At 42.2% G+C, this 26,434-nt stretch overlaps 1 protein-coding gene across 10 annotated transcripts in view; it reads left to right on the top strand.

Moving 5' to 3' along the window:
• Positions 1–26,434, top strand: part of LOC121864155 (hornerin-like) — a 76,583-nt gene that overhangs the window by 9,355 nt on the left and 40,794 nt on the right. For 7 of the 10 annotated variants that reach the window (XM_042363130.1, XM_042363125.1, XM_042363128.1 and 4 more), the window contains 6 exons: positions 12,506–13,074; positions 19,014–19,037; positions 20,507–20,628; positions 23,704–23,721; positions 25,014–25,179; positions 25,999–26,192. In XM_042363130.1, the coding sequence (XP_042219064.1) occupies positions 13,017–13,074; positions 19,014–19,037; positions 20,507–20,628; positions 23,704–23,721; positions 25,014–25,179; positions 25,999–26,192 (582 nt within the window). In that variant the 5' untranslated portion in view covers positions 12,506–13,016. The remainder of the gene's footprint in view (positions 1–12,505; positions 13,075–19,013; positions 19,038–20,506; positions 20,629–23,703; positions 23,722–25,013; positions 25,180–25,998; positions 26,193–26,434) is intronic. The other 3 variants (XM_042363127.1, XM_042363126.1, XM_042363129.1) reach the window with 3 other exon arrangements.

The following is a 26,434-nucleotide window of genomic DNA, read 5'->3' as shown; positions in this document are numbered from 1 at the left end:
CATCCTAGAGACACTACACACACACACACACACACATACACATATAAAGTACAAGATATTTTCACATCCCACCAATAAAACGAATCGATTTGGAAGTTAGTGTGGGTGTTGGGACCAGACATGCAACTCCTCAGCATTATCATTCGTGTTTACTGACCTGCCATCGTTGGTGTATTCTCAGCACTTAATATTTTCTGAGAAATATAACCTCGCACTTTATACCACTTCATAAATTTGTTATTAAAAAGCGTATGGGGTTATATTATGTCTTCTGGTGTGATGTGATATTGTGTGTGTGTGGAACTAGTTTGTCGAAAACGGATAAAACCATTGTTTTTACTCTGTGATGAAATATTTTGCTATATTTTTGCAGATATGGTTAGGTATAATATTCCATTTTTTGTAGACAATGAATTTCCGAATAAAGCCAATGAGGTTAGAGGGAGAAAGGGCGGTGTGTGTGTGTGTGTGGCGGCGAGTGAGGCAGGCAGGCGTGTGGGGGCTCACCCTGGCCTACCCCTCTCTCCCTCCCTCCCTCGCCGCCCTCCTACTTGTCTGCTGGCACCAACTGTCGCCTCTCCATATTTGTGCTGATTTGTTGCCGCCATCGTCGGGCACCTCGAGGTCTGGGCTCAATTGTTGACATTGTATTGGAAGTGTATTTTTATTCACCTCGGGATGTTATGAAGCTTAGGACCAAGTGTACGTATTCACAGTGGTGCCTGAGGCAGGTCTGGGAGTTGGGGTGTAAAAATTTACTTGTTTCCTGCGCGTCTGGTGATTTGGTGTAAGGTAAAAGTCAAGCATGTGGTTCTGGTTACTGATTATTGTTTTTTTTGTATGTTGTTTAATGTTTAGGTCCAGAAATGGAAGCTTGTTGGGTTATTGTAAAACTGGATATAATCTCTCGCAAGATATAAAACGTGTTGTGAGAAGTGGAGGTATTTAGATACAGTACTAAGTCTGCACATCCTATTGACGCGCTTGTTGACAGTGTTACGTATAAATTCCTGACGTAATGCTAGATAAAAATTTGTATGTTATGTGTATATTAAAAGTTCATTCAACATTTTAGTTCTAGTAAGTGAATGCTACCCTGACACTACCCTGGCTTGATTACGTGGACTTGAAACACCTCCACGCTCGCCACATTAACCCGAACAGTCGTAAATACGTTGTTTGTGTGTGTTGAGGAGGCCGATCACGTCAACTGTTGCAATAAACGACATAGGCTGGGACCGACTAGGCTACTACACCCAATAAACATGCCTTGATGTGTGTTTAGCTTATGTCATTGACTTATTTCATAAATACTCGTTTAAAGGAAATACAACCCAGACACATCAATGCTTTACCTTCTTGTACCATTGAGACGCGCAAGGTTATCATTATTATATTGGCGCGAACATCAAAGTTACGTTTGTGTTTTGAATTCTCCATTGCCAGGAAGATTTGAAATGCCGTAATGGTGTCTTGCAAGATATAAACATTATCTTTTATAACAAATAAAACTTAACTTACGTCGGGTTCCACCATATCTGTACATTATCCTTGGTGCTCGATAGTCAGAACTATTGTATTTTCCCACGTCTTATATTTGAGGTTTGAGGTTCTGCTAAGGATTGTGTCGCTCCTGGAACTGAACTTAGTGAAGACAATAATCTTACCTGGAGTTGTTTACGTGACACAAAAACCACTTTAAATTTTCTCATAGCTCTTATTAAATTTCCGGTTATATAATTTATTTACAACTGGGCAAAAGATAAGTGTGTGTGTGTGTGTGTGTGTGTGTGTGTGTGTGTGTGTGTGTGTGTGTGTGTGTGTGTGTGTGTGTGTGTGTGCACTTCCTGTCCATTTTCTGAGAACCTATTGATTATGTATACGTAGCAATAGACGTCACGAAATATCACTCGCCACTTAAGTCACTGTATGCAATTCGGTGTCATTTTGGAGATCAGTAAAATGACGCAACTTTTGTCTCTGATGAAATAAACTGTAATATCATTAAAACTGAAGAGGGGGGAATCTAGGGAAAGATTATATATTTCTGAATAGCGCCAAGACGAATAATCAACAGCGACTAGCGTGAACCTCCACACTACTGAGACAAGACTAGGCAACAGTTACTCGCCCGCCCGTCATCTATCAGTTGTGGTGATCTTTCATGGTATTGTACTAAGGATTGGGGCGCTTGTTGGTCTGTCGTGATGGCCAGCGTAATCGTGTGGGATGATGGAAGATGAATCAAAATTATAGCGTCTCTCTCTCTCTCTCTCTGTAAGTATGTATCAATATATTTACCCACACATATTCTGTATATTTAGATACTAGATTATTGGCGTTTAGATATATATTAATTTCTAGTAAATATAAGGCTACCTAGCATATTGTAGTGGTTTTATCAGTGTGTTTCTTAGAAGTGAATATTCGATGCCTGGTCTCCCTCCCACCCTTCCTACAACAACAAGGCTATGTTTGTAGGGCTGAGGAGTATATGGGGTGTGTGGGTAGGGGGTATAGGGGTGTGTGGGTAGGAGTATATGGGGTGTGTGGGTAGGGGGTATAGGGGTGTGTGGGTAGGGGGTATAGGGGTGTGTGGGTAGGGGGTATAGGGGTGTGTGGGTAGGGGGTATAGGGGTGTGTGGGAAGGGGGTATAGAGGTGTGTGGGTAGGGGAACAAGGTGTGGTTGAAGCCCCAGTGTTATGTGGCCCAAGGGGACTTATTAGGCAACTGCACATGCTTGGACCACGAGGAGTGTAGGTGTTGCAGCATCAGTGTAGGTAGGTGTGACAGTATCAGTATAGGTATGACAGTATCAGTGTAGGTATGACAGTATCAGTGTAGGTGTGACAGTATCAGTACAGGTGTGACAGTATCAGTGTAGGTATGACAGTATCAGTGTAGGTGTGACAGTATCAGTACAGGTGTGATAATAGGGTATAAGGTAACGTTGGCGTAAGAGTATCAGTATTTTAACTCATACTATTCACCACAGAACTATAAAATATTAAACAGAGGAATTAAAGACCAGAGTTCCTAAGCTTTTAATGTCTAGAATAACAATAAATAGCTCAGGTTATGATAAGGAACCTCGCCTCCTATTGTAACTAGCTAATGTGTCACTCAGAACTAGCACTGTGAGGTATATAGAGATTATAACACACTATAAGCTTGTCTTTGGTTATTGTGACATTGACCTTGGTGTATTTGTGGCGAATATATAGATGTTTTTTAACCCTGGATACTTCCCTTTGAATCCACGAAAGTTACAGTGTTTTCTATTTTGTATTTTATAGGATTCATAATTATTACATATATACACGGCTATACATGGGATTTTGATAAGACAGGGAATGAGGTTAAGTACTTTTTTTATTGAACTTTGGCCAACATGAAAGGATACACTATAGGTTACCATCCCCCCTCCCCCCTTACTGGAAAAATAATTCGAGTAATATATCGAAATTTGGAAGGATCCTTATCGGCCAAACTCCTTATAAATGGTCAGGTATAATGATAAATAGTTTGTTATTATTTCGAAATGTGTGTGTGTGGAGGAGGAGTTAATGTGTGGGAGGGTACTGGTATGTGGGGGGGGGGTACTACCAGTGGGTGTGGGTGTAGAAAAAGTGTGTGTGAGAGAGGTGTAGACGTAAAGAGATTGTAGTGTTGCGAGCGTGGGAGTAATCTGGTATGTAGACGTGTGTGTGTGTGTGTGGGATATTGTAGTGTCATGATTGTAGGCGTGGGAGAGTATAGTGTCAGAACTGTGGGCGCGATATTGTGTGTGTGTGGTACAGTGCCTAGGCAGTGTGTATACCGTATACTGACCACTGAGACAGAGAGAGACGTGTGCACAATCCTCTCCCCACATTCGTACACCCAAACCTTCCCCCACACACACACACACACATACATCAAACGCTGGCATACTCACCCCTACACTTTCACACACACCCTACACCCACACACACTCACTTACAATTTACTACACCCTACACTCTACACCTACGTACACTGCTGCAGCTGGACAGACAGGTAGTGTGTGGGGGAATCTATGATGAGAGTATGGCTGTTATGTCCAGCAAACATTGTGTTTTTGTGTACCCATAAAGATAAATACTGGTACACACACACACGCTGACATTAACTAAATTGGCCCACACCAATCGACTGTCCGTTCTTGAGCCTTGGAGGAGGCGGAAAGGGAGAAGGAATGAGGAGGAAGAGAAGAATGGAGAGAAAGAAGAAGAAGAGGGAGGGAGGGAGGGAGGAAGGTCTTGGAGTGGGACTATAACAAGTAACCATAGAAGTAGTGTGTGGGTTGTGAAGGTGTGCGGGAGAGGTGAGGATGATGGGTCTGCCTAAATTATGAATGAGTCGTGGCTGGCTAACTCTTGTAGAATTTTAATAAGATAGGCATGATTATAGACGCGAGAGGGAGGAGGGGAGGGAGAGAGGGGGGAGGGGGAGGGGCAGAGAGGGGGTGAGGGACAGAGTGAGGGGGAGAGCACCTACACAAAAGCTTAAGAGGTCTTTCATAGGGCAGTTATGGTGGTGAAAGTGATAAACGACATACAACAGGATACATCAAGGGTATACGGCGGGATGTATCAAGAGTATACTGCAGGATATATCAAGGGTATATAACAGGATATATCAAATTGGTTTAGGTTAGATATTGTTAGGCCAGGTTTGATTAGGTTAAGTATACAATAGGGTGGTTAATCTTCAGGTGAAATAAAGCTGGGGTGTCTAACCTTCAGGTAATTTTGGCCACATTATACACAGGCTCATGACGCGTTTGAAACTAGAACAAAAAAATATGATCTAATTTAGGAATTGTTGGTAATATAATGATAATTGTTTCCTTAAAAAAACTAAAAACTACTTTATAAAATGCTTTCTCCTTTTATGCCTTTCTTGCTCAATAGATTAAAATTTTCTTCAAAAGCACAATCCACTGAAGTAACGACCCAGTGATAAGTTTGAAGTCGGTCTAGTGTACCCAGTGACCTCGTGGTGTAGTGATGGAGGTGTGTGTGCGTTGGGTGTAGTGACTAGTGAGTGTATACATCGTGTTTACAAGGGTGGAGTCCTAAAAGTCAATTTACACCCAGATCTAGTAACGTACCTATTGCTTACCCCCCTAAAGCTACTCAACCACGCCAAGACTTAAAATAAAATAAAAACAATGTACTAGAAACGTCTTAAAATTATCGAGTGTTTTGAGAAAAGTTTTGAGGAAGACACGTGTTAGGGTAAGGCAAGCTTTAAGTGTCTCACAGGCTAGGTGGATGAGTGTTTGTTGTCATGGAGGATGTGTTGATGTGTGTAGTTAGTGGTTAGTCTCCTTAACCCAGTTCGCTGTCATCATCTACATCACACCAATAACATTTACACCCAGCCCACCGCACTTACACCCAGCCCACCACACTTACACCCAGCCCACCACAACTACACTCGCCTACCAAGAGAAGAATTAATAGAAGTTTCAAATTAAATGGTAATATTGTGCTTGATCCAGCTTAGTAGTAGTAGGTGGTGTGTGTGTGTTGGGAGGGAGGATGTGATATTGGATGGGAGGTCCCCGGGGTAGGACCGTCCCACGTCACGCCCACTACGGCTCTGTTGTCTCTTGGTGATGGTCGGTGCCCTGGCTTGGTCACCTCCCACACCTCATCATCGCTCACTTACCTACTTACCAAATTTAAAAGTCTAAGACACAAATTTCGGTTTATAAGTTCGATATATAAACAATTACAGAATACAGATCGTTAATTAGTTACCACAATAAATACTGTAATGTACGGTAAAAATGGCAGACTATCGCACGTATTAAGGTAACTTTTCCTTAACCTAACCTAACCTAACCTAACCTAAACCGACTTATTCTAACTTAACATATACATCCGAATTATAAAACGGCATTAATTTTTTTGTTTGTACAGTTCGCTTTCAGTTGTATTACGAACGTTGTCTTGGTCAACTGTAATGCAATTTAATTTATCATGAATGCTTAGTTTTTTTCTCTCCTTTCAATGTTTCGTAAATTTCAGTTTGCCATTTTAGGAAGTAGGTAGTTAGGAGGCTCATCATAAATAACGGCATTCTGACTAGACGATAACAGTGATTCGGAACATTACATTCTGTATATATCGTTTTACATGTGATGATGAGAGTCTTATTATGAGAAGGATATTATGTTGTTGGTCTCTAAAATATTATGCTGAGCGTAGGATGCATCTTGTTATCAGTTCCCGTCATTGAAATTTACCTGAAAGTTATGCATTTTACTTCGTCCAAAAGTAAATATTTATGAGAGTGGAGCGTGTCTCATCAACTGTGTGTGCGTAAGGGATATATAGTTGTTAACTCTTATCCAGTTTTGAAGGAGATAAAATATTGCCCGACACGCTCTACCTACGGCAGCCCTTATAGCTGTACTTGTTCACTGTTGACGTGTACTTATTGACTGTCACTGTGTCCTCTCATCCAGGTTGTTGCAGTTCATGTATAGGTTAAGAAATGAATTGTATAGATGGTAATATTGCGGTCTCGAGGGAGGGGTCCTGCCACCCACCACGAACGAGTGTCTTGACCCGTATATGAAAGTCCTGGAGTTATGTAATCCTCCTTGGCTAGAGATGTGAAAACGCTTTGAACTGTCTCTGTTAAGCGTCAAAACAACATTTATCCAAACTAACGTCAAAATGGAATTGGAATTATTTACCAGATAGAACAGTTGTCATGCCTATTTGGGGAAAGCTGGAATCACCTGAAGAATCTCCACCCCAGTTTATTTCAACTAAAGATTTACTACTATAATTTTATCCTAACCTATTCTAACTTAACCTAACCTAATCCACCCTACCTTAACTTGATCTAACTTAAGCTAACAACCTCATTCTCCCAAATAGTGTTAGGGTGGTTAATCTTTAGGTGAAAAATGCTGAATTTAAGTTCTAAGAATTCTGTTTATATGCTATTGCCCCTTTGATCCGTCCCCACACGATGAGGGTGGCCAGGCACAGACCCACAAGTTAGGGATATCCAGTATTGACTTTTTACGGTCAGGGATCACCAAGGGTGTATGTTGCCTGCAGCGCCCCGGTTGATTGTGCGGGTGTAGGCGGAGGCTAGGCTGTCCCACGTATCTCCCACCCACGACCTCAGCAGTGTCTCTAGTCAGTGTTGTGTTAACATAAACTGGAATTATCTAGAAGTGAAGGTTGATATTGCTTCAGTTAGTTAGGCACAAAAAAGAAAGGGCATTGAATAAAGGAAGATATGATTACTGACGTCAATTTATGTCGAAACGATTGACATACGATAGTTGTGAGCCACGAGACGATGATCTAGCTGAGTGGTTAAACATCAAAGCACAGTTTCATCATGCAGGCGTTACTTAAGCGAAATGTATCTCTAACCGCTAATTCAAACCAGGATTTTACGATAATAGTCTTCTCAGTGGGATTTTTGTTCTTTTTTTTACTGCACGAGGGGGTTAAGTAGACCCAAAATATTATATAAATCAAAAGTTTACTATTTTAATGCAGGCAAAAGTTGACGGTAAAGATGTCTGAACGTCTGGCGGGAATATTTGTGCGTGTACCTCCAAGCCTCGTCGATAATTTGTAAGTAATAGGGGGTGAATAATTTGAAGCGTCGTGACACATAAACACTACTACAATTACCCATCAGGGGGAGATAATTTAGTAGTCCTGTTTATTGTTACTTTTTATTAGGTTTTCCGTTTATTGTTACTTTTTATTAGGTTTTCCGTTTATTGTTACTTTTTATTAGGTTTTCCGTTTATTGTTACTTTTTATTAGGTTTTCCGTGTTACTTTTATTAGGTTTTCCGTTTGTTACTTTATTAGGTTAGGTTTTCCGTTTATTGTTACTTTTTATTAGGTTTTCCGTTTATTGTTACTTTTTATTAGGTTTTCCGTTTATTGTTACTTTTTATTAGGTTTTCTGTATTTCTTTTTATTGAGTAGCTTTTGTACTAATGTTTATAATTTGTATTAAAGGAAGGGGAATATTATGGATTGTCACCTGATGTTGCTGAGAACGAACTTTGTGATGTATTAAGTGGTTGTGCTACAATAAATCAGACATATTTATCTCTATTTTATCTCTATTAAATCAGGACTGAACGGAGTATTGCCTGTTTGTAATATGTCTCAGTGAAGTACAAACACGAGATGCTATCTAACTAACTGTCCCAGGTCTACGTGTTAGGAATACTGTCTTTATGCTCTTCACTAGACTACGGAGATATTCACTGCAACTAACCTCTGCAGCGATTGTTTTGTGTGCAGTGGTTGTTTTGGCGTTGCAGCAATTGATTTGGCGTTGCAGCTTTTATTTTGGTTTTCGGGTGGAAAAATAGTATACCTTTAACAATAGACTTATGTGTGAACGAGAGATTAAGAGTTACGACACGGTGTACAGTGTGTATATGTGTCGGAATATATCAGTTGGAAGCTCCCTATGACAAAATTGATCACAATAATGGAGTTTGGAGACTATAATGTGTTGGGGTAGAGCGGGAAGTTGGTGGATTAGATCATAGATGACATGCTTGACAAAGAGGGGTGGTGGATGGGCGCCAGGGAAAGCGTGCGTCAGTGAGGGTGCCTGTCAGGGGGGAGCATGCATCAAGGAGGGTGTTTGTCAGGGAGAGCGTGCGTCAGGGAGATCGTTCGTCAGGGAGTGTGTTCGTCAAGATAACCAACATTAAAAGCAAAGCAAAAAACTAACAGCTCAGGCAGAGAGGAGGGGTTAAGGATAGCGAGATACAACAAGGAATTATTTAAAAATGTTCGCTAAATGTCTTCGTATTGAGAGAACTCGCTTAGCAAGAGTTCTTGGTTGGACAATGGTTCAGTAAACGCCACGACATAATGAAAGAATAATATATGGGACTCCTATATACAAATGTACAAGGTGGACGCGTTAAATGTTATGAAAGAATTTAAGAGGCACATACATACATACATACATACATACATACATACATACATACATACATACATGCTTACATATACATGCTTACATATACATGCATACATATACAGCATACATATACATACATCCATACATACATATACATACATACATACTTATACATAAATACATACCGGTAAATATATACTGTACACGTCATCAAACATTATATCTGCTCCGCCTCTCCCTAAGGAAACGTGTCATTAGGGTTAATTACATGATTAAGGCATATTATGTAATTAAGCAAATTACCAAAGCCCCACCTCACCATGGCTCCAGACGACGTGATTATACTGACTGGGAAGACGTGGTGTTGGGTGGCCACCTTAACCTGCCTCGTGTAGTTAGTGGTGTTTAGCCTTGATGTCTGCCTGCTGCTGCCTCCGTTTACCGCTAATGCCTTGATACTTACGCGGTGGTTTAGGTTAGGTTGGGTTGGGTGAGGGTAGGGTAGGGTAGGTTAGGTTAGGTTAGGTTGTTCAGACTTCTAAAACACCTACCGTAATATGTCTGTGTATGTGCGTATATGTGTAAGCGCGTATGTGTGCGTGTGTGTACCTGCACGAGAACGCATTCCACAGATTCTCTATTCATTAACCAGTCAGTAATCATTAGATATTCACACCTTACATTCATTTAGTGGAGCATACTGTACACGTGGACTCACCTGGCAGACGGGTCGTGTGGGCTGGATAGGTGACTAATGGTACGAGAGGTGACTGACCCAGCCATCACTCGGTACAGGATATTGATCTTTGGGGAAATACACTGATAAACGGTACTACAAATAATTGATATAGTATTACCGGATACTGTATAATATGTACGCCGTAAACTTCATGGTGAGCTTAATATTTCCACGGTGATATTTCTTGGTGTGTATACATGATAATTTTGACGACTCCGTGTGTTTATATGTATTTGAACTGTATGTTAGCGTGTCCCAGGCGTGTCTTCCCAGGGCTGTAACAAGGACCTATCCCTACCACCTGCTGATTCTTATTTGCCTCTTATGGTTATTTTCAGCTCCTGTGGGATATTTTAGGCGCTGCCACTATAAACATGGGGTTTAATGTTTAGTATTTACCTAGTGAGCGGCCCAGGTAGAGAGACTGACCACACGCCCCCACCTAACCTAAACCAACCTAACCTAAGCCAACCTAACCTAAACCTAACCCAACCTAAACCTAACCCAACCTACTCAGCTTCTGTGTCTCGCGGTACGATTTTTACGATCTTTTTTCTTTCTTCGGGTACGCTATTAAAATGTCTGTGGAATGTGTACTCGTGTGCCTTGCTGGTCTGTGCGCGTGTGTGAGTGTGTGTGTGCGTGTGTGTGAGAAATAGTGTTTTCGAAGTTCATTATCCAGTATGAAGGGGAGACTTATGAGAGGCCCTTCACCCACGCTCTGGGAAGATGATGAGGAGGAGGAGGTAGGGGTAAGGGTGGTGCAGAGGTGTAGGTGAGGGAGGCGCGTAGGTGAGGGTGAGTGTACGAGGGAAGGGTGCGGCGGTGATAACATGCGGCACGTGTCTTATGGCCAGGGAAACAGAGTAGCTTACCTTGGGCTACAGATACACGTATATGCCAACGTTGCCTCTCACCTCACAGCTTTACTCACCAATTTTCTGTCCACCTTATCAGACGTAGTGAGGATTAGTGTTAGTAAGGGAAGTACTGTACTAACACCTGCGTCATCAATACCTGTACCAACACCTGCGTCATCAATACCTGTACCAACACCTGCGTCATCAATACCTGTACCAACACCTGCGTCATCAATACCTCTAATAAAAGTAACACCATCAACACCCACCAACATCCTTCCTTCCTTCCTTCCTTCCTGTAAGCTTATCACCACCCACCACCACACCATCCCCCCCTCAATCCATTCCATACTCTAATCACCCACCCACTCCCTCCCTCCCTCCCTCAAACCCACCCCTATACACTTATCAGCCACCACCACCACCCCCCCCTCACCACAACGTTTCCAAGATTAACCCCGTGTTCGATTCCTCTCCAAACACCTGGTGGCAACGACCTCCGTCACCTGGGCGTGAACACTTTCTCCTGTCTCTGGCCTCCTGTCTAACTACTTGGGCGGCTTATTGCCTACCACCGTGTGTGCTTATAGGTCCACGGGGGGGGAGGGAGTTAGGGCCATAATGGGGGTTTAGTTAGGGCCATAATGGGTTGTAGTTAGGGCCATAATGGGGTGTAGTTAGGGCCATAATGGAGTGTAGTTAGGGCCATAATGGAGTGTAGTTAGGGCCATAATGGGGTTTAGTTAAGCTTCATGTAAGTGTAGATTGGAACATGGTTAGCTAGGATTATGAGGAGCTTTAGCTAGGGTTATTCTAGGCTCTGGTAGGTTATGGTAGGTTGTGGAAGGCCCTGGTAGGTTGTGGAAGGCTCTGTTGGTTTGTGGAAGGCTTTGGTAGGTTGTGGAAGGCTCTGGTAGGCTGTGGAAGGCTCTGTTGGTTTGTGGAAGGCCCTGGTAGGTCGTGGAAGGCTCTGGTGGGTCGTGGAAGGTTCTGTTGGTTTGTGGAAGGCTTTGGTAGGCTGTGGAAGGCTCTGGTAGGCTGTGGAAGGCTCTGTTGGTTTTGTGGAAGGCCCTGGTAGTTGTCGTGGAAGGTTCTGGTAGGCTGTGGAAGCTCTGTTGGTTTGTGGAAGAGCTCTGGTAGGTGTGAAGTCTCAGGTGGGTCGTGGAAGGCTCTGTTGGTTTGTGGAAGGCTCTGGTAGGTTGTGGAAGGTTCTGGTAGGTTGTGGAAGTCTCAGGTGGGTCGTGGAAGGCTCTGTTGGTATGTGGAAGGCTCTGGTGGGTTGTGGAAGGTTCTGGTAGGTTGTGGAAGTCTCTGGTAGGCTGTGGAAGGCTCTGGTGGGTTGTGGAAGGCTCTGGTGGGTTGTGGAAGGTTCTGGTAGGCTGTAGAAGGCTCTGGTGGGTTGTGGAAGGTTCTGGTAGGCTATGGAAGGCGTCTCCTTATGGGAAGTAACCACAATCGTCCTTCTTCGTATTATTCTCCTCAAGCGTTATATATATGCTTTTTTATCTTAAATAATTATATAAAGATACAAATAAATAAAATAAATAACTGAAGTTTTCCTATATATTTTAATACAATCATTCGTCTAGCTCACTGGTTCCCAAACTGGGGGCCATGGCCCCCCCAGCAAAATTTAGGTGGCCATAAGCTGAGGCTATGTACACATAAAAATCCCAAGCCCCACCACACTAGAACAGCCAGTCAGCAGCTGAGCCAGCCAGAGATATGGATTGGGAGAGGGGGGCCATGGATAAGGATCATATATGAAAAGTGGGTAATGATCAGAAAAAGTTTGGGAACCACTGCTAGCTATATGTTAAATGAGGTTAATATAGATAAACTGGAGACTGGGAAAGAGAGTTAATATTTCCACGATTTGGTAAATAATTTGTAAGTGTGGTAATGGCCATCTGTGTGTGATGTGTTCTCTTTTATTTTACAGGTGGTGTCAGGCGGGGCGGGTTGGGTCGGCTGTGACGAAGCTGGTCTTGTTATTGCCTTGGGGACGGAAACCACCACCACCTGCCCCAACCCATATCTTCATTACACAACTCACAACATTGAGCACTAAGCTATATTAATGTTGAAATACATGTATGGAATAGTACTTTTATACACAAGCAATACTCTACAACAACACCTACACATAAGCTGACATTTACACCTAGCACAGTCTAGACGTGAGATACCCTGAAGCACTGATACTATCATAACACACAACTCTAAGCTAACACCAACAGCTAACATCAAAACAATCACTCGAGGTGCTGGTGTGTTATACGTGCCACCAGTAGCAACGTAGGGATATTAACACCAAGAACAATAGGGGCACCAGTATCACCACTACCATCATCATCACAAGGGGTATCAACATCACCACTACCAGCATCACCATCAGCAGCAGGCGACGACCACGGGGCATCAGGTGTGTGAGCGTGGCGTGAGTGTTGGTGATGGCGGCAGTGCAGACGGTAACCAGGATGCCAGCAGGCCCCGCGGAGCTGCCACCAGGTAGGTCGATAATCCTCTTGTCTGGTCCAACACAGTCTTCTCCTATTGACTGTTGTAGCTATTAACTAGTCGGTTTTGTCTGTAAAATGTATAAATGTAGAGTCAGGGTTTAAAGTTCACTCCCGGCCAAAATGAAGCCGCTTCGACCCCCAAATGAAGCAGTGTCGGCCCCAAATGAAGCAGTGTCGGCCCCAAATGAAGCAGCTTCGACCACCAAATGAAGCCGCATCGACCCCAAATGAAGCAGCATGTACCCCAAAATGAAGCACCTTCGACCCCAAATGAAGCAGCATCGATCCCCAAATGCGATGAAACAGTCAGGGTGGGGGGGTTAAGTCAGTTCAGAGAGTCATTCCCTTGACTCCGTTTCACCACGAGTTGTGAACTTTTGTCCCCGACTATACAAACATTACTGTTAGATTATTATTTAATTTATAATATAAAAAAAAACACAAAATTATACATTCTATACGGTCTTAATATCTCAATCTTGTCTAAACTTCAAAATTAAAACGTGATAGTAACGTGTTCATGAGAGAAACCGGTTTATCTGGTGTTTTAAAGGTGTTTTATCTCGCTATGAAACCACGTGCGTCTTTGTTGTCATTGGTAGGTGAGCCGTTGTCATAGTAACGCCAAGATCACCCAAACACTGCCACCAATTAGCCAGGTCGACCCGCTGGTGTAGCCCTCCTCCACCTTCACGATGTATTTGAAGTGTTTGGTGATGTTTTGGTAGAGAGAGAGAGAGAGAGAGAGAGAGAGAGAGAGAGGAACATAAGAATGGAGGAAACTGCAGTGGGCCTATTGGCCCATACTGGGCAGTCCCATTTACACCCAACCCCCATTGCTCATATAAGCATCCAACCTATGTTTGAAGCTATCCAGCGTATTCGAGTTAATGATGATATTTGGTAACTTGTTCCATTCATCAACTACTGTTTCCAAACCAGTGTTTACCTATTTCCCGCCTAAATCTAAATTTGTCTAATTTAAAACCATTGTTACGAGTTCGCTCCTGAGTGGATAGCTTGAGTACCTTTGTAACGTCCCCTTTGTTTAGCCCTGACTTCCATTTATACACCTCTATCATGTTGCCCCTCGCTCTACGTCTCTCGAGGGAGTGCAAATTAAGGTGCTTTAACCTGTCTCTGTACTCAAGGTTCCTAATGCCCGGGATTGGTCTTGTCATTCTCCTCTGGATTCTTTACACTGATATATATATATATATATAGAGAAAGAGGGGGGGAGGGGGGAGGGAGATTGACAGAAAGATAGTGACGAAGAGAAAGACAGACGGAGATATACAGATAATACTCAAATATTCTCACCTTCTCCACAAAAGGAAATATAAAACCATGATCTTATACATGTAATGAGAAATGGAGTAAAGGTAAAGACAGACAGGTGAGAAGGAGACAAATTAAAGGTATAATTTCAAGGTGTTGATATTATTCTATTTATTGTTCCTTAAAGTTCATTATTTTTTTATTTTGCGATGTAAGGTTTTCCGTCAAGCTTAGAATTGAAAGTTATAAGTATTTTCAAGCTTACGTGTGAGCAGCTTTATTTTGAGGGTGAAGTGAATTTTTACGTAAACTTTGTTCAACTTGTTTATCGGTCATCAGATTTAAATGTCTGAGGGGGGGGTGCAAGAGACCTTCTTTCCCAGGGCCCCAAGAAACGTAGATTAGGGCCCCCAAGAACCCGTGTGAGGAGTTGGGGCTGGGAAGTGACTCTGTAAGGGAGGGTAAATCTGATAGATGGCCAGGTGGTAGTAGGTGGGTGGTGGTGGTCTTGGTAGGTAAGTAGGTGATGGTGTGGGAAGGAAGGTGGTAGGTGGTGGTGGTAGTAGTACAGGTGGAAATGATGTGTACATGGTGTGTCCTGTTTATGGTAGAGATCACACACACACACACACACACACACACGAGAGAGAGAGAACAGGTCACAGGTGGACTAGACAGTTATGTAGGCTAATCCCGGTAATACTGGGTGGTGGTCAACAAACGGGGTCGCTTCCCTCCCTTCCCTTTCCCCCTTTCCACCACACACATATTTCTCTTCCTGTTGACAATCCTTACCAACTTTTTCCCCTGTCGTATTTACCTGTTCGTGTAGGTAATTATTCGAACTAATTTATTTCCATTTTTTTTATCATTATTTTTTCTTCACATCATCAAGAATACAATTAAGTGTCCAGTAATTATACAAAAAATGACCTCACTCACCTAACCCACTTCATTCCACCACCTTCACCCCACCCACCTCTCCCCACCTCCTCACCCACCTCCCACCACCTCTCCACCCCCCCTCCCACCCCACCACACTCGCCCACACACCCACCTACCCACCCCACCTCACCTCACCCAGCAGTCATGTTACGTAGCCTCACTTGACATGTTGAGTCTCGCCCCTCCCAAGAATGCAGGTATTGACACGAGGTTCCCATGGCTACTAAAATATGGACGTGTGGAATTACTTAACGACTGGTACACGTGTCCAGCGGTGTAACATTAGGACACGTGTTAGCTATATAGTGAACCTCAAAGATACATGTTCTACAGTGAGCCAGACATATTATTTGCAATGAGCCACAAAGGAATATCACCTACAACGAGCCAGAAATATGAACCTGGCTCTTATCTTCATCAGTGACCCCCCTCCGTCCAGTGTGATTGCAAAGACACACCCACACCACATACCTTTAACCTCTGACACACACACACACACACACACACACACACACACACTCACTCACCACACTCATCTATGCTTCCAAGTGATTTTTTTCCCATTGATGATATACTTAAACTACCGGGTATACCAGTTAAAAGGTTTATTAATATATAAACCGGTTTATATATCATGGTACTGGGTATATTACTTAATGTTGTGGTTACTGTTTATAAGGTTATTGTGATGGGTTGTTAGGAGGGGGGGTGTGTATGAGGGCTGGAGTGTGCGTATGAGGGCTGGAGTGTACGTATGAGGGCTGGAGTGTACGTATGAGGGCTGGAGTGTACGTATGAGGGCTGGAGTGCATGTATGTATGGGGCTGGATGTATGTGTAGTGCATGTATGAGGGCTGTGGTGTATGTATGGGGGCTGGAGTGTATGTATGGGGCTGTGGTGCATGTACGTATGAGGCTGGGTGTACGTATGAGGGCTGGGTGTGTGCTGCTGAGGTGCTGGAGTGTGCTGGAGTGTACTGGGTGTGGTGAGGGTGGAGGTGTACGTGTGGGGGCTGGAGTGTGCATGTATGGAGTGGCTGGAGTGTAGGGGCTGGAGTGTACGTGTGAGGGCTGGAGTGCTGGAGTGTATGTATGAGGGCTGGAGTGTATGTATGAGGGTCAACTCCATAATAACTAATGTGGAAAGTTTATCAAAGAAGCATTAATTTTTTTCCCTAGGTCAGGTCATGTTAGGTTACGATGGGTTAGGTTTGGGTAGGTTAGGTTAGGTTTGATTAATTTAGGTTGGGTTAGGTTAATGAGAACTCAGGTGGTGGTGTTTTTATTATTATTAAAGCACCTGGACTTACCCGTTTGGTGGGTAGTGTGGTAAACCGCACGTTATCTCTCTCTCTCTCTCTCTCTCTCTCTCTCTCTCTCTCTCTCAAGGGGTTAAATAATCGCAATCAAGGAGTTAAGACATTGTACTCAAAGGGTTATGTCATCGTACTCAAGGGGTTAAATAATCATACTTGAGGATTTTAAAGCAGAATAAAATCGTGTAGAAAAATTCAGGTATAACAATAATATAGACAGGTAAATTATGTGTTTCTTCCAGGTAAGTTTGAGAAGGTCAGGGGAGATATGGCTGGGCACACACACACACACACACACACACACACACACACACACACACAGTTCCTCCAGTATACATAACATTAATATTAAATCACCTAAAAATATTCTCTTAATTACTCTTCTTTAATCTTTAAGTTAACATGTAAACACTCTGCCACAGTCTTATGATAAAAGAAAAATTACTAAGCATTATTACCATCATCATTCCACCGCCATCATGCCTGTAACTCGTAAGATCTCGGTAACGTGTTGGGTGGCGTGAGTGTATCGTAAACTGGAAGGAAAATATCTTGAATTCTGGATGGTAACTTTTTGTGGGAGGTAGTGTGGTGTAGGGTGAGTGAGGCAAGATAGCAGGCAGGCAGGACAGCAGGGTGAGGAGACAGGACTGAAAACTTGGGCGCCAGGCTCCAGCTTCCTGCCTGAGGGGAGTGAGTCACCGGGCCGTGCAGGGGCTTGTGTTGACACCTTGCCAAGCTTCCCCCCACTCACCACCCCCTCCTCCCTCTCACCCCCCTCCTCCCCTCACCACCCCCTCCTCCCTCTCACCCCCTCCTCCCCTCCACCCCCCCTCTAGACCTTACCCTCAACCTCCTTGCATATAGTATTGTATCTCTTCCCTCCCCGGTAACTCCAGGTAGATCGATATCCAAGATGGCTTTAACCAAGACGAAGAGGGCGGGAGTTATTGGTCTTTGCTTCCTCTAGTTGGCAACTACACGTCTCTCCCTTAGCCTTAAAGAAACTTGTAACCATAGTAAGATATTCGACCTGAGATTGTAGGTTTTATTCTGGTTTATGTCTCAAGTTATACGCCCACATCTTCCCGGACAATGGACTGTGGTTCACCCTTCCAGTAGACATAGTCCCCCCGCGGCGCCGCCTCCTCCCACCTCCTGCTGGTAACACTACAGGTTGTGGAACGTGTTAGGACAGAGGTCTTGCACTCTAGTTACCACACATGATCTTCAGGAATATTTAAACTGAAACACAAAACAGGAAAATACATAAATAATACCGGGATTCCATTTTTTTATATATTCTTCCTGTTGTTGTTGTTGGTTGTAATAAATTTATAACCTAAGGATAAGTTATTGGTGGGTTTTTTAAAGTTCTAGATCGATTTGTGGTTACTGATGCTGGCGCTCACATGGTTTGGGGATGAAATCTTCTTTTGTGTGTGGTACAAGCGATGGAGAGTTGAGGGAGATATTTGAGTTGGTCCATCACAGGTCACACAGTAAACAGGTCACAGGTCACACAGTAAACAGGTCACAGGTCACACAGTAAACAGGTCACAGGTCACACAGTAAACAGGTCACAGGTCACACAGTAAACAGGTCACAGGTCACACAGTAAACAGGTCACAGGTCACACTGTATACAGGTCACAGGTATGTAATGCTTAAATAATGTGTATGTAATCACTATTGAACTTGACCTTTTGATCTTGACCACCTCCAAAAAGTACCAACATTAGTTCATCTCTGACGTATTAGTTCTGCAGGTCAGGTAAACAGTGACATGATTACAGGTGTGTGGTGGACAATAATAGAACCAACATTTCCATTCAGACAACCAGGTGAGTAGACAGTGTTAGGTCATCTCATTAGCACCTGGCTTGCGTAATATATTTTAAGAATAGATTTTTGATGAGTTTGATTTTAATTATTATTATTTTTTAAGTTTGAGAGGAACAGGTGGCTAGAATAGACAACAATAAACTAGAAGGTGTAAAGATAATGAACTAGGAGTGTGGTGGTGGTGGGTGACATAAGCAACGGCGTAAAAACTACCACACATGTTTACTTTACATACGTGTAGAAATCTTGACACTTGTATATATATGGCAAACTAAAAAAATAATTTCTCTCCTTAAAACATATATATGTAAATCGTAGTTTATACAAGAGGAAATAAAACTATTAATATTACTGATAAATACCATAATGACCACGCTGCCTCCTTGTATACCGAAAGCTTAGTACGCAGTGTGCTATATCCGCGCTGCCTCTTAATTGGTTGCCGGGTCACTGTTGCTCATTTAAACTTGTGTTATTTGTCCGTGAGAGGAAGAGAAGATTCTAATAATGATGTTTTTCCTCCCTCGATCATCACTCTGGCTCAGTCTCAGAGTATCGCCCTCGGCACAGTAAGTGATTCTTGGTTGTGTGTGTGTTTGAGCATGTATTTGTGTGTGTGTGTGTGTGTATGTATACTTGTGTGTGTATACGTGTGTGTGTGTGTGTGTGCGTGCATGTATTTTCATACAGTATACAATGATACATCATATACATGTATCACTTCATGCCTGGTGTGAATTTATACACATATGACTACATAACCGTAATGTTTGGGCCACTCTGTAATGACTGTACCGTTGTGTTAATACAGTTACTAATGTCTTGTGTATTTTTTAAAACATGAAATGCTAATAGAATGCATTTCATAACGTATACACTGTCAGTTTATCTTATTACGTGTGTGTGTGTGTGTGTGTGTGTGTGTGTGTGAATTCATGCATGTGCTCATAAGTGGTGAAACAGTATAATCAAAAGACCATTTACTGCACTGTTGAGAGTTTTGACACATTATTACTTCGCATTAAAACAAACCCGACTGAATAAACTGTATAACTATGGTCTTAAGTTATTATCAGTTCACCGTATTGTTTTTTCCATACACACATACTGTCAGCTTAACCGTATATATATATATAAAAATATATATATATATATATATATATATATATATATATATATATATATATATATATAAAAATATACTTCCCGTGTACCCAGCTTGATAATACACACGTGTTTGGGTATTCTGTAGTAACACGTAATATAGCATCTCACCACTTACTGTCGCCTCTCTGTGACCTATACGAGTGTAATGTATAGTTATCTGTAAATTCTAGAAATTCTCTCATTGTAATCAGTAGCCTTTTCCATTATTATACTTACCACATTTTGAGTATTATTGTAGCCTCTATTAGCCTACTCTGTGGTGGTGGTGGTGAAGACTTATAGACTTCACAACCTGTACCTCGGAGTGTAGTCCTGTAATGTATTTTATCATAACCTCAATAAGACCTGCACCTTCACAGCCTGCTTCCTATTGTAGCTCCTTTACAGCCTGTATCTCCTTCTGTAACCTTATAACAGCTTGGGTCTTACTATAGTCCTCCTTGTAATCTGGCCCTTTCTGTAACCCGTTTTCTGTACCCCCCTTTCCGTATTCCTCCTTCTGTAACCCCCTTCTATAACCTTTATCCCCTTCTGTAATCCATAACCTGTATCCCCCTTCTGTAATCCCCGTTCTATAACCTGTATCCCTTTCTGTAACCCCTTTCTATAACATGTATCCCCTTCTGTAACCCCCTTCTGTAACCCCCTTCTGTAACTCCCCTTCTGTAACTCCCCTCCTGTAACTCCCCTCCTGTAACTCCCCTTCTGTAACTCCTTCTGTAATCCCCTTCTGTAATCCCCTTCTGTAACTCCTTTCTGTAACTCCCCTTCTGTAACCCCCTTCTGTATCACACTCCTGTATCCCCCTACATTAAAGTCTCTCCATACATCACCTACATTAAAGTTATCTGTGGTCTTGTTTTCCCCCCAGAGTACCCGGACGAGAGCCAAACGACGCTCCTGCCATGTACCATCTGCAACAGGACCTTCAACCCTCAGGCGCTAGACCGTCACAGGAAGGTGTGCGAGAAGCTCTCCTCCAGAAAGCGAAAGGTTGGTTCGTCTCGTTGCAGTGTGTTCCTCGTTAGTGTATCGTACCACTGGGATCACTGTTAGGATGGGGGTTGTGTGTGGGGTGGGGGGGGGTGGGGGTGGTTTGTGTGTGTTTGAACAGTTTGTGGTGATTTAGTGAAGAGTGGTTCAAAGGTTAGTTCATATGACCTAACCAAAGTGTTACCCTGATTTAACCTCAAGTCCTAATCTGACTTAGTGACTTAATTAACCTATCCTAACCTTATAAAAACACGTCATTCATAACACACATACGAACTGTGACATCGTGATTCTTTCTGATTCATATGTATGTTATTCACTTGTTGTTATTCATATGTATGTTATGTATAAAGTATTCAGTATAAATGTCTTTGCGTGTTATTGTATATGTTGTGTTTAGTGAAAGAGTTTGTTATATATGGTAATAATCCTGTTGATATAATGATAGATGTTAGTATAGTGAAGTCTCTGTATAACGGATTCTCGATATAACGGACTTTTATCTTTATAGTTCGTTAGATGTGGGGGGTTCATATTTAAAGGACTCGATATAACGGACTTTATATATTCCGTTAAATAGAGGTTTCACATCTAACAGACCCTCGATATAACGGATTTTCTTCTCCATATAGTCCGTTAAATAGAGGTTTCACATCTAACAGACCCTCGATATAACGGATTTTCTTCTCCATATAGTCCGTTAAATAGAGGTTTCACATCTAACAGACCCTCGATATAACGAATTTTCTTCTCAATATAGTCCGTTAAATAAAGGATCCACTGTTTTCTCGGGTCAGCACATGATTAATATTGGTTAATGTTGAATGTAGTGTTTTATTAATGTTTTATTTATGTATGCATCAAGTTCTCAACATATTTAACACGGTAGGTTATGAGTTATGACCACGAGTTGTGTTTTTACCCGTTTGTTTACTTTAGCTATACAGTGGTGCCACATCTCACCATGCACTATACACAGGTTATGCCACATTATAACAACAGTGCCATCTTTTGTGCTCTGGGGTGCTACATTAATCACATTTGTGTCATATGGTATTGAGATGGTGACACATGTTCAGTTGTGACACGTGTTCAATAGACACACATGGTTGTTCATTATTGACACCTGTTAATTTTTGGAGTGGATACTTTTTTTTTTGCAGTGATATACAATTTTGTTCAGTGTAATACGTTTTTGTTCACTGGTGATACATGTTTGTTTTTGTACGGTAATGGCGTTAAATTCAGTGAACATATATTAATTTATTAATTTGTTGATTTTTTAGTAGAGCCACATATTCTAAGTAGTGCCACATGATATTAAGTAGTGCCACATGGATTTTAAGTAGTGCCACATGCTTTTAAGTAGTAACATGGATTTTCAGTAGTGCCACATGGATTTTTAGTAGTGCCACATGCTTTTAAGTAGTGTCACATGATTTTTAGTAGTGCCACATATTTTAAGTAGTGCCACATATATTTATAGTAGTGGCACATTTATAGTAACATTATTATTTACAGTGGTACCAGATTATTTACAGTTGTCAGAATTTTTACAGTGGTACTACATTTTAATATAGTGGTGCTACAAGTCACTTTTTTCCAATGTAGTAGTGCATGTCATTCCCTACAGTGGTGCCAAGTTTTTTTCCTACATTGGTGCCACACTTTATTTTGTGCACAGTTGGGGACCATAATTATTTTGCACTGGATTTTTGCATATTTATTTACACTCTTAGACACTGGTGCTACAAATTAGTCTACAAAATGGTATCCCGTAGCTTAGTCATCTACAAGGGCAAGTTTACACCGTGGTATTAGTGTGCATAATAGTATAGTATGAACGGATCAGTTTACATTTTGATACTACAAATTAATATAGGTTCTGGTATTAGAAGTTAGTTTACGTGGTGGTACTCTAAATTGGTCTTCACGCTGGTATTAAAGTTGGTATATTAAGCGATGGTGTGGTACCAACTAGTAATAGGAACTCTAGTACCAGATTAGTGTACACAGTATTGTTATTGTTGATTTTATATAATGGTGTCATAGGTTAGTTTACATGGTCATAATACATAGTTTAATCTGGTTCCATATGTTAGTCTACAGAATGGTACTGTACACACACAGGTTATTTTAGCACAATGTTCACTCAACTCACTATGAAAGCAACGCGAGATGAACGAATGTGTTGAGAAAGTAAAACAATATAATTAACTCATAAAACAGGGAAATTTGCTGGACCTTAATAAAAACTGAGGTAGACAGTACCAAGTAATATGCTTTAGTTAGTCCAGGAAAGATGTCCAATACATTTTTGACGACCACCAACCTGACTAGTGACCACCCGCTGGACACTGTCTGGGCGTGTCCCTGATGATCCCTGTGTGAGGTCATGGTGTGGTAAGGTCCGCCACTGCTGCACCGAGGGAATGTGTCCTAAATACATATTATCGGACTAAGGGCAGATGACCTCACTGGCCAGTCCATTGACACTCACTCTGGGATAACTGTTTCTACCTGATCCTGAAGTAGTGATCTTTCTTTAGAGGCGTACACACACATACACACACACACACAGGCGTCACTATAGGACAATTTAATTCACCTATGGTGTGTGGTCATAATAATTCCTAATCATTCATGAATTTGATATGGCAACTCATGTGTGTCAAATGAAACAAGTTTTCCTCGATTTTTTTTACAATGTATATCTGTATTTGTGTACGCGTATGTAACTTTGCCCACACATTATTTTACATATTTTTGCGACACGTTCAACAGTACATTAGTGCCACATGGTAAATAGGTAGTGCCACATGTTAAATAGGTAGTGCCACATGTTAAATAAGTAGTGCCACATGCTAGACAGGTAGTGCCACTCATGGTAAATAGGTTAAGTAAATAGTCACAGTAAACGCATTAAACTGTAAGGTAGTGCCACATGTCTACACCTAGAGTCGTGCCACCTGGTGTAAGTAATCACTGCCTTGTACTGTAGTGTGTCACAGCGCTGACGTCACCATTATTTACTAGATGTCTAATGTAGCTTTGTTTCTCTCTCCCGCACCTCAGAAAACTTCCTCATCAAACGTAAGTGTATCGTGTGTGTGTGTGTGTGTGTGTGTGTGTGTGTGTGTGTGTGTGTGTGTGTGTGTGTGTGTGTGTGTGTGTGTGTTAGGACGGACATGTCGTAGTTTACAGATTTGTGTTGTGTTGTGGTGGTGATTACAGGTGTGAGGCACAAGAACAGGTAAGTACTGTACGAGCAGGAGAGGACTGACAGACGTACATCACACAGCAACAATATAATGAAAACAAAATCATTGTCCGAGTAATAAGGACAAACTACGACAGACTGAAACTGGGACCATAATTCACTCCTCTCTCTCTCTCATTTTACTTTCATTTAATAATTTTACGTAATTTCTCTTCCTGTTCTCTTCACATCTACGTATAACATCTTCTGTCTTATATAGAAACTTGTGATCATAAGTAATGGTGGTTAATGGAGGGAGGGAATCCATGCTAGTAATGTGTTTGAGGTGTGTGTGTGTGGGGTCCAGTAGGCACAGAGACACCGAGAGTTATTATGACCGTAGTAAGGTAACAACACCAGGTAGACCATAGAGGGGCGGGGAAGACGTGTTGGAGGTCTACCATGTTTGATTAGTCACACCTGTCCCTGCATACTCTTACCACACTGCCCCAACATACCCTCACCTGCCCCATCATACACCAACCAATATTTTCTTTGTTAATCTCTCGTGTGTGTGTGTGTGTGTGTGTGTGTGTGTGTGTGTGTGTGTGTGTGTGGTGACCCTGAATGGGCTTCCTACTGTCGTCACCTCACGTAAACATCTCCACTGTTTATTATACTTTCAGGTCACAAACAAAATTGCATATCTCACTTTCCTGATTCACACTTCAGATAATTGCATGAGGACGCTTCCTACCTCCTGCTTTAATAACTCTCTACCTCCTTTACCTATCATCGTTTATTGACTTTATCCTGGTGTATAATTCCTTTTTGTATTATAGAGGGTGATCAAAAAGTCCCTGTGCACCTATGATAATATGTGCTATAGTTTTTCCCGTTTACTGTAATTGGAATTATTTATCACAGGTGCACAGGGACTTTTCGATCACCGTGTAATGTTTGGGACAAGTCGTTGGTAGAAGATATTATGGTGGTGTTCCTCATCTTTCTCTCCTCATTACCCTCAAACTTCCTCATTCATTTAAGTACAGAGGGAAAAAAAATGAGAGTTGTATTTTTGTATCTGACCGAAGAGGCTCGACGTATCCTTGAAGATATCCCAGACAGAAACAGACAGACAACCTGTATATATCTTGTGTACATCATCTCATCCTCGTTATCACAGACCTTCGACTCGACCAAGCAGCGAGTGGACGGGCTGGACCTACCCTTGGGAGTACCCGGTCGAGGAAAATCACCTGAACGCAAGACCAACCCGAAGAGCAAGTCCAAATGGAGAGAGAAGCACCAGGAGTTCCTCAGGGCCATACGGGCAGCCAAGGGTATCACAGGTGAGAGAGAGAGAGAGAGAGAGAGAGAGAGAGAGAGAGAGCTATCTGACGAAGTAGCTGAAGGTGGAGTACGGGAGTGAGAGGGGTAGGGAAGGAAGGGTGATGGATCCCTGTGGGTGAGGAGATGTAGAGAATATGAAGGAAAGGTAAGGGTCAAGTCATTTAGGGGAGGCAGGGTCAATGGAGTAAGGGGGACAGGTAAGATAGGGTTAATTAAGCAAGGTAAGGCAGGGTTTAAAGCAAGACAAGGTTAATGAAGCAAGCAAGACAGACGGACAGGACAGGTAAGGAAGGAGGTACTGAGATAACAACATTCCAGCACTACGGTAGACAGACGCATTTAATTATGTATATTTACAAGACCCTGTGTCGGTGTCATGTGATATTCAGGTAGTGTGGCCTTGTGTACGTGCCCTGGCTACACTATACAGGTAATTCAGGTGTGTGGAGGGGGAGAGTCTTGTGCAGTGCGATTGAATGAGATGAGAGAAGCTGTATCAGTGTATTAACATCAACACCCTCCCGCCGAGTCCTGTAACACCATAACTTACAACGATCACCTGAAGAATCTGTAACCCAAGCTTATTTCACCTGAAGATTAACCACCCTAACGCTATTTTGGGGGTAGAGGAAGTTAAAAGGGAAGTTAGCGTTAGGGTGAAATTAGCTTGGGTTGGTAATTCATCAGGTGATCTGTTTACTGTTATTTGTGTCAATAGTGTATAGAAAGACCTGGATCATCACTGGTGTTGAGTTTAGATAATGAGTCAAGGTTTATATTTTGCATTACGTCAATAAGTTTGTGTGTTTGTGCATCAGATGGGGACGATGGGAGCGGGGGTCTACCAGTGTCCAACATTCCTTCCGACTATAACCAGTGCCCCCATTGTGAGCGACACTTCGGACCCAAGGCAGCAGACCGTCACATCAACTGGTGTCGCGAGAAGAGCAATCGAGTCCCTAGATCACCCGCTGACAACCAGGCCGTGGAGCGTCTCAAGTCCCGCACTAAGGTAGGTCTTATTGATGAGGTCTTAGGTCAGGGGGGGGGGGAAGGTCTTGGGTTCACGTCTCGTTAATATGATGTAGTTTAGCTTGTCGGTCTTTTGGTCTTCAAGTTGTAATCAGTATTATTTAATAGTTATATTATTATTTGATGGTTATTTTGCTCCCAGATTATGGCCTCTGATAATCTTTGGTATATAAACATCAACCCTAATAATCTATTCTGTATTGGTCGTCTCTCAATCTTTCC

The sequence above is a fragment of the Homarus americanus genome, unplaced genomic scaffold, assembly GCF_018991925.1.
Source record: "Homarus americanus isolate GMGI-L3 unplaced genomic scaffold, GMGI_Hamer_2.0 scaffold26351, whole genome shotgun sequence".
Taxonomy (NCBI): Eukaryota; Metazoa; Arthropoda; class Malacostraca; order Decapoda; family Nephropidae; genus Homarus; species Homarus americanus.
Note: the sequence above shows the minus strand (reverse complement) of the source record. Positions and strands in the feature narration are given on the sequence as shown.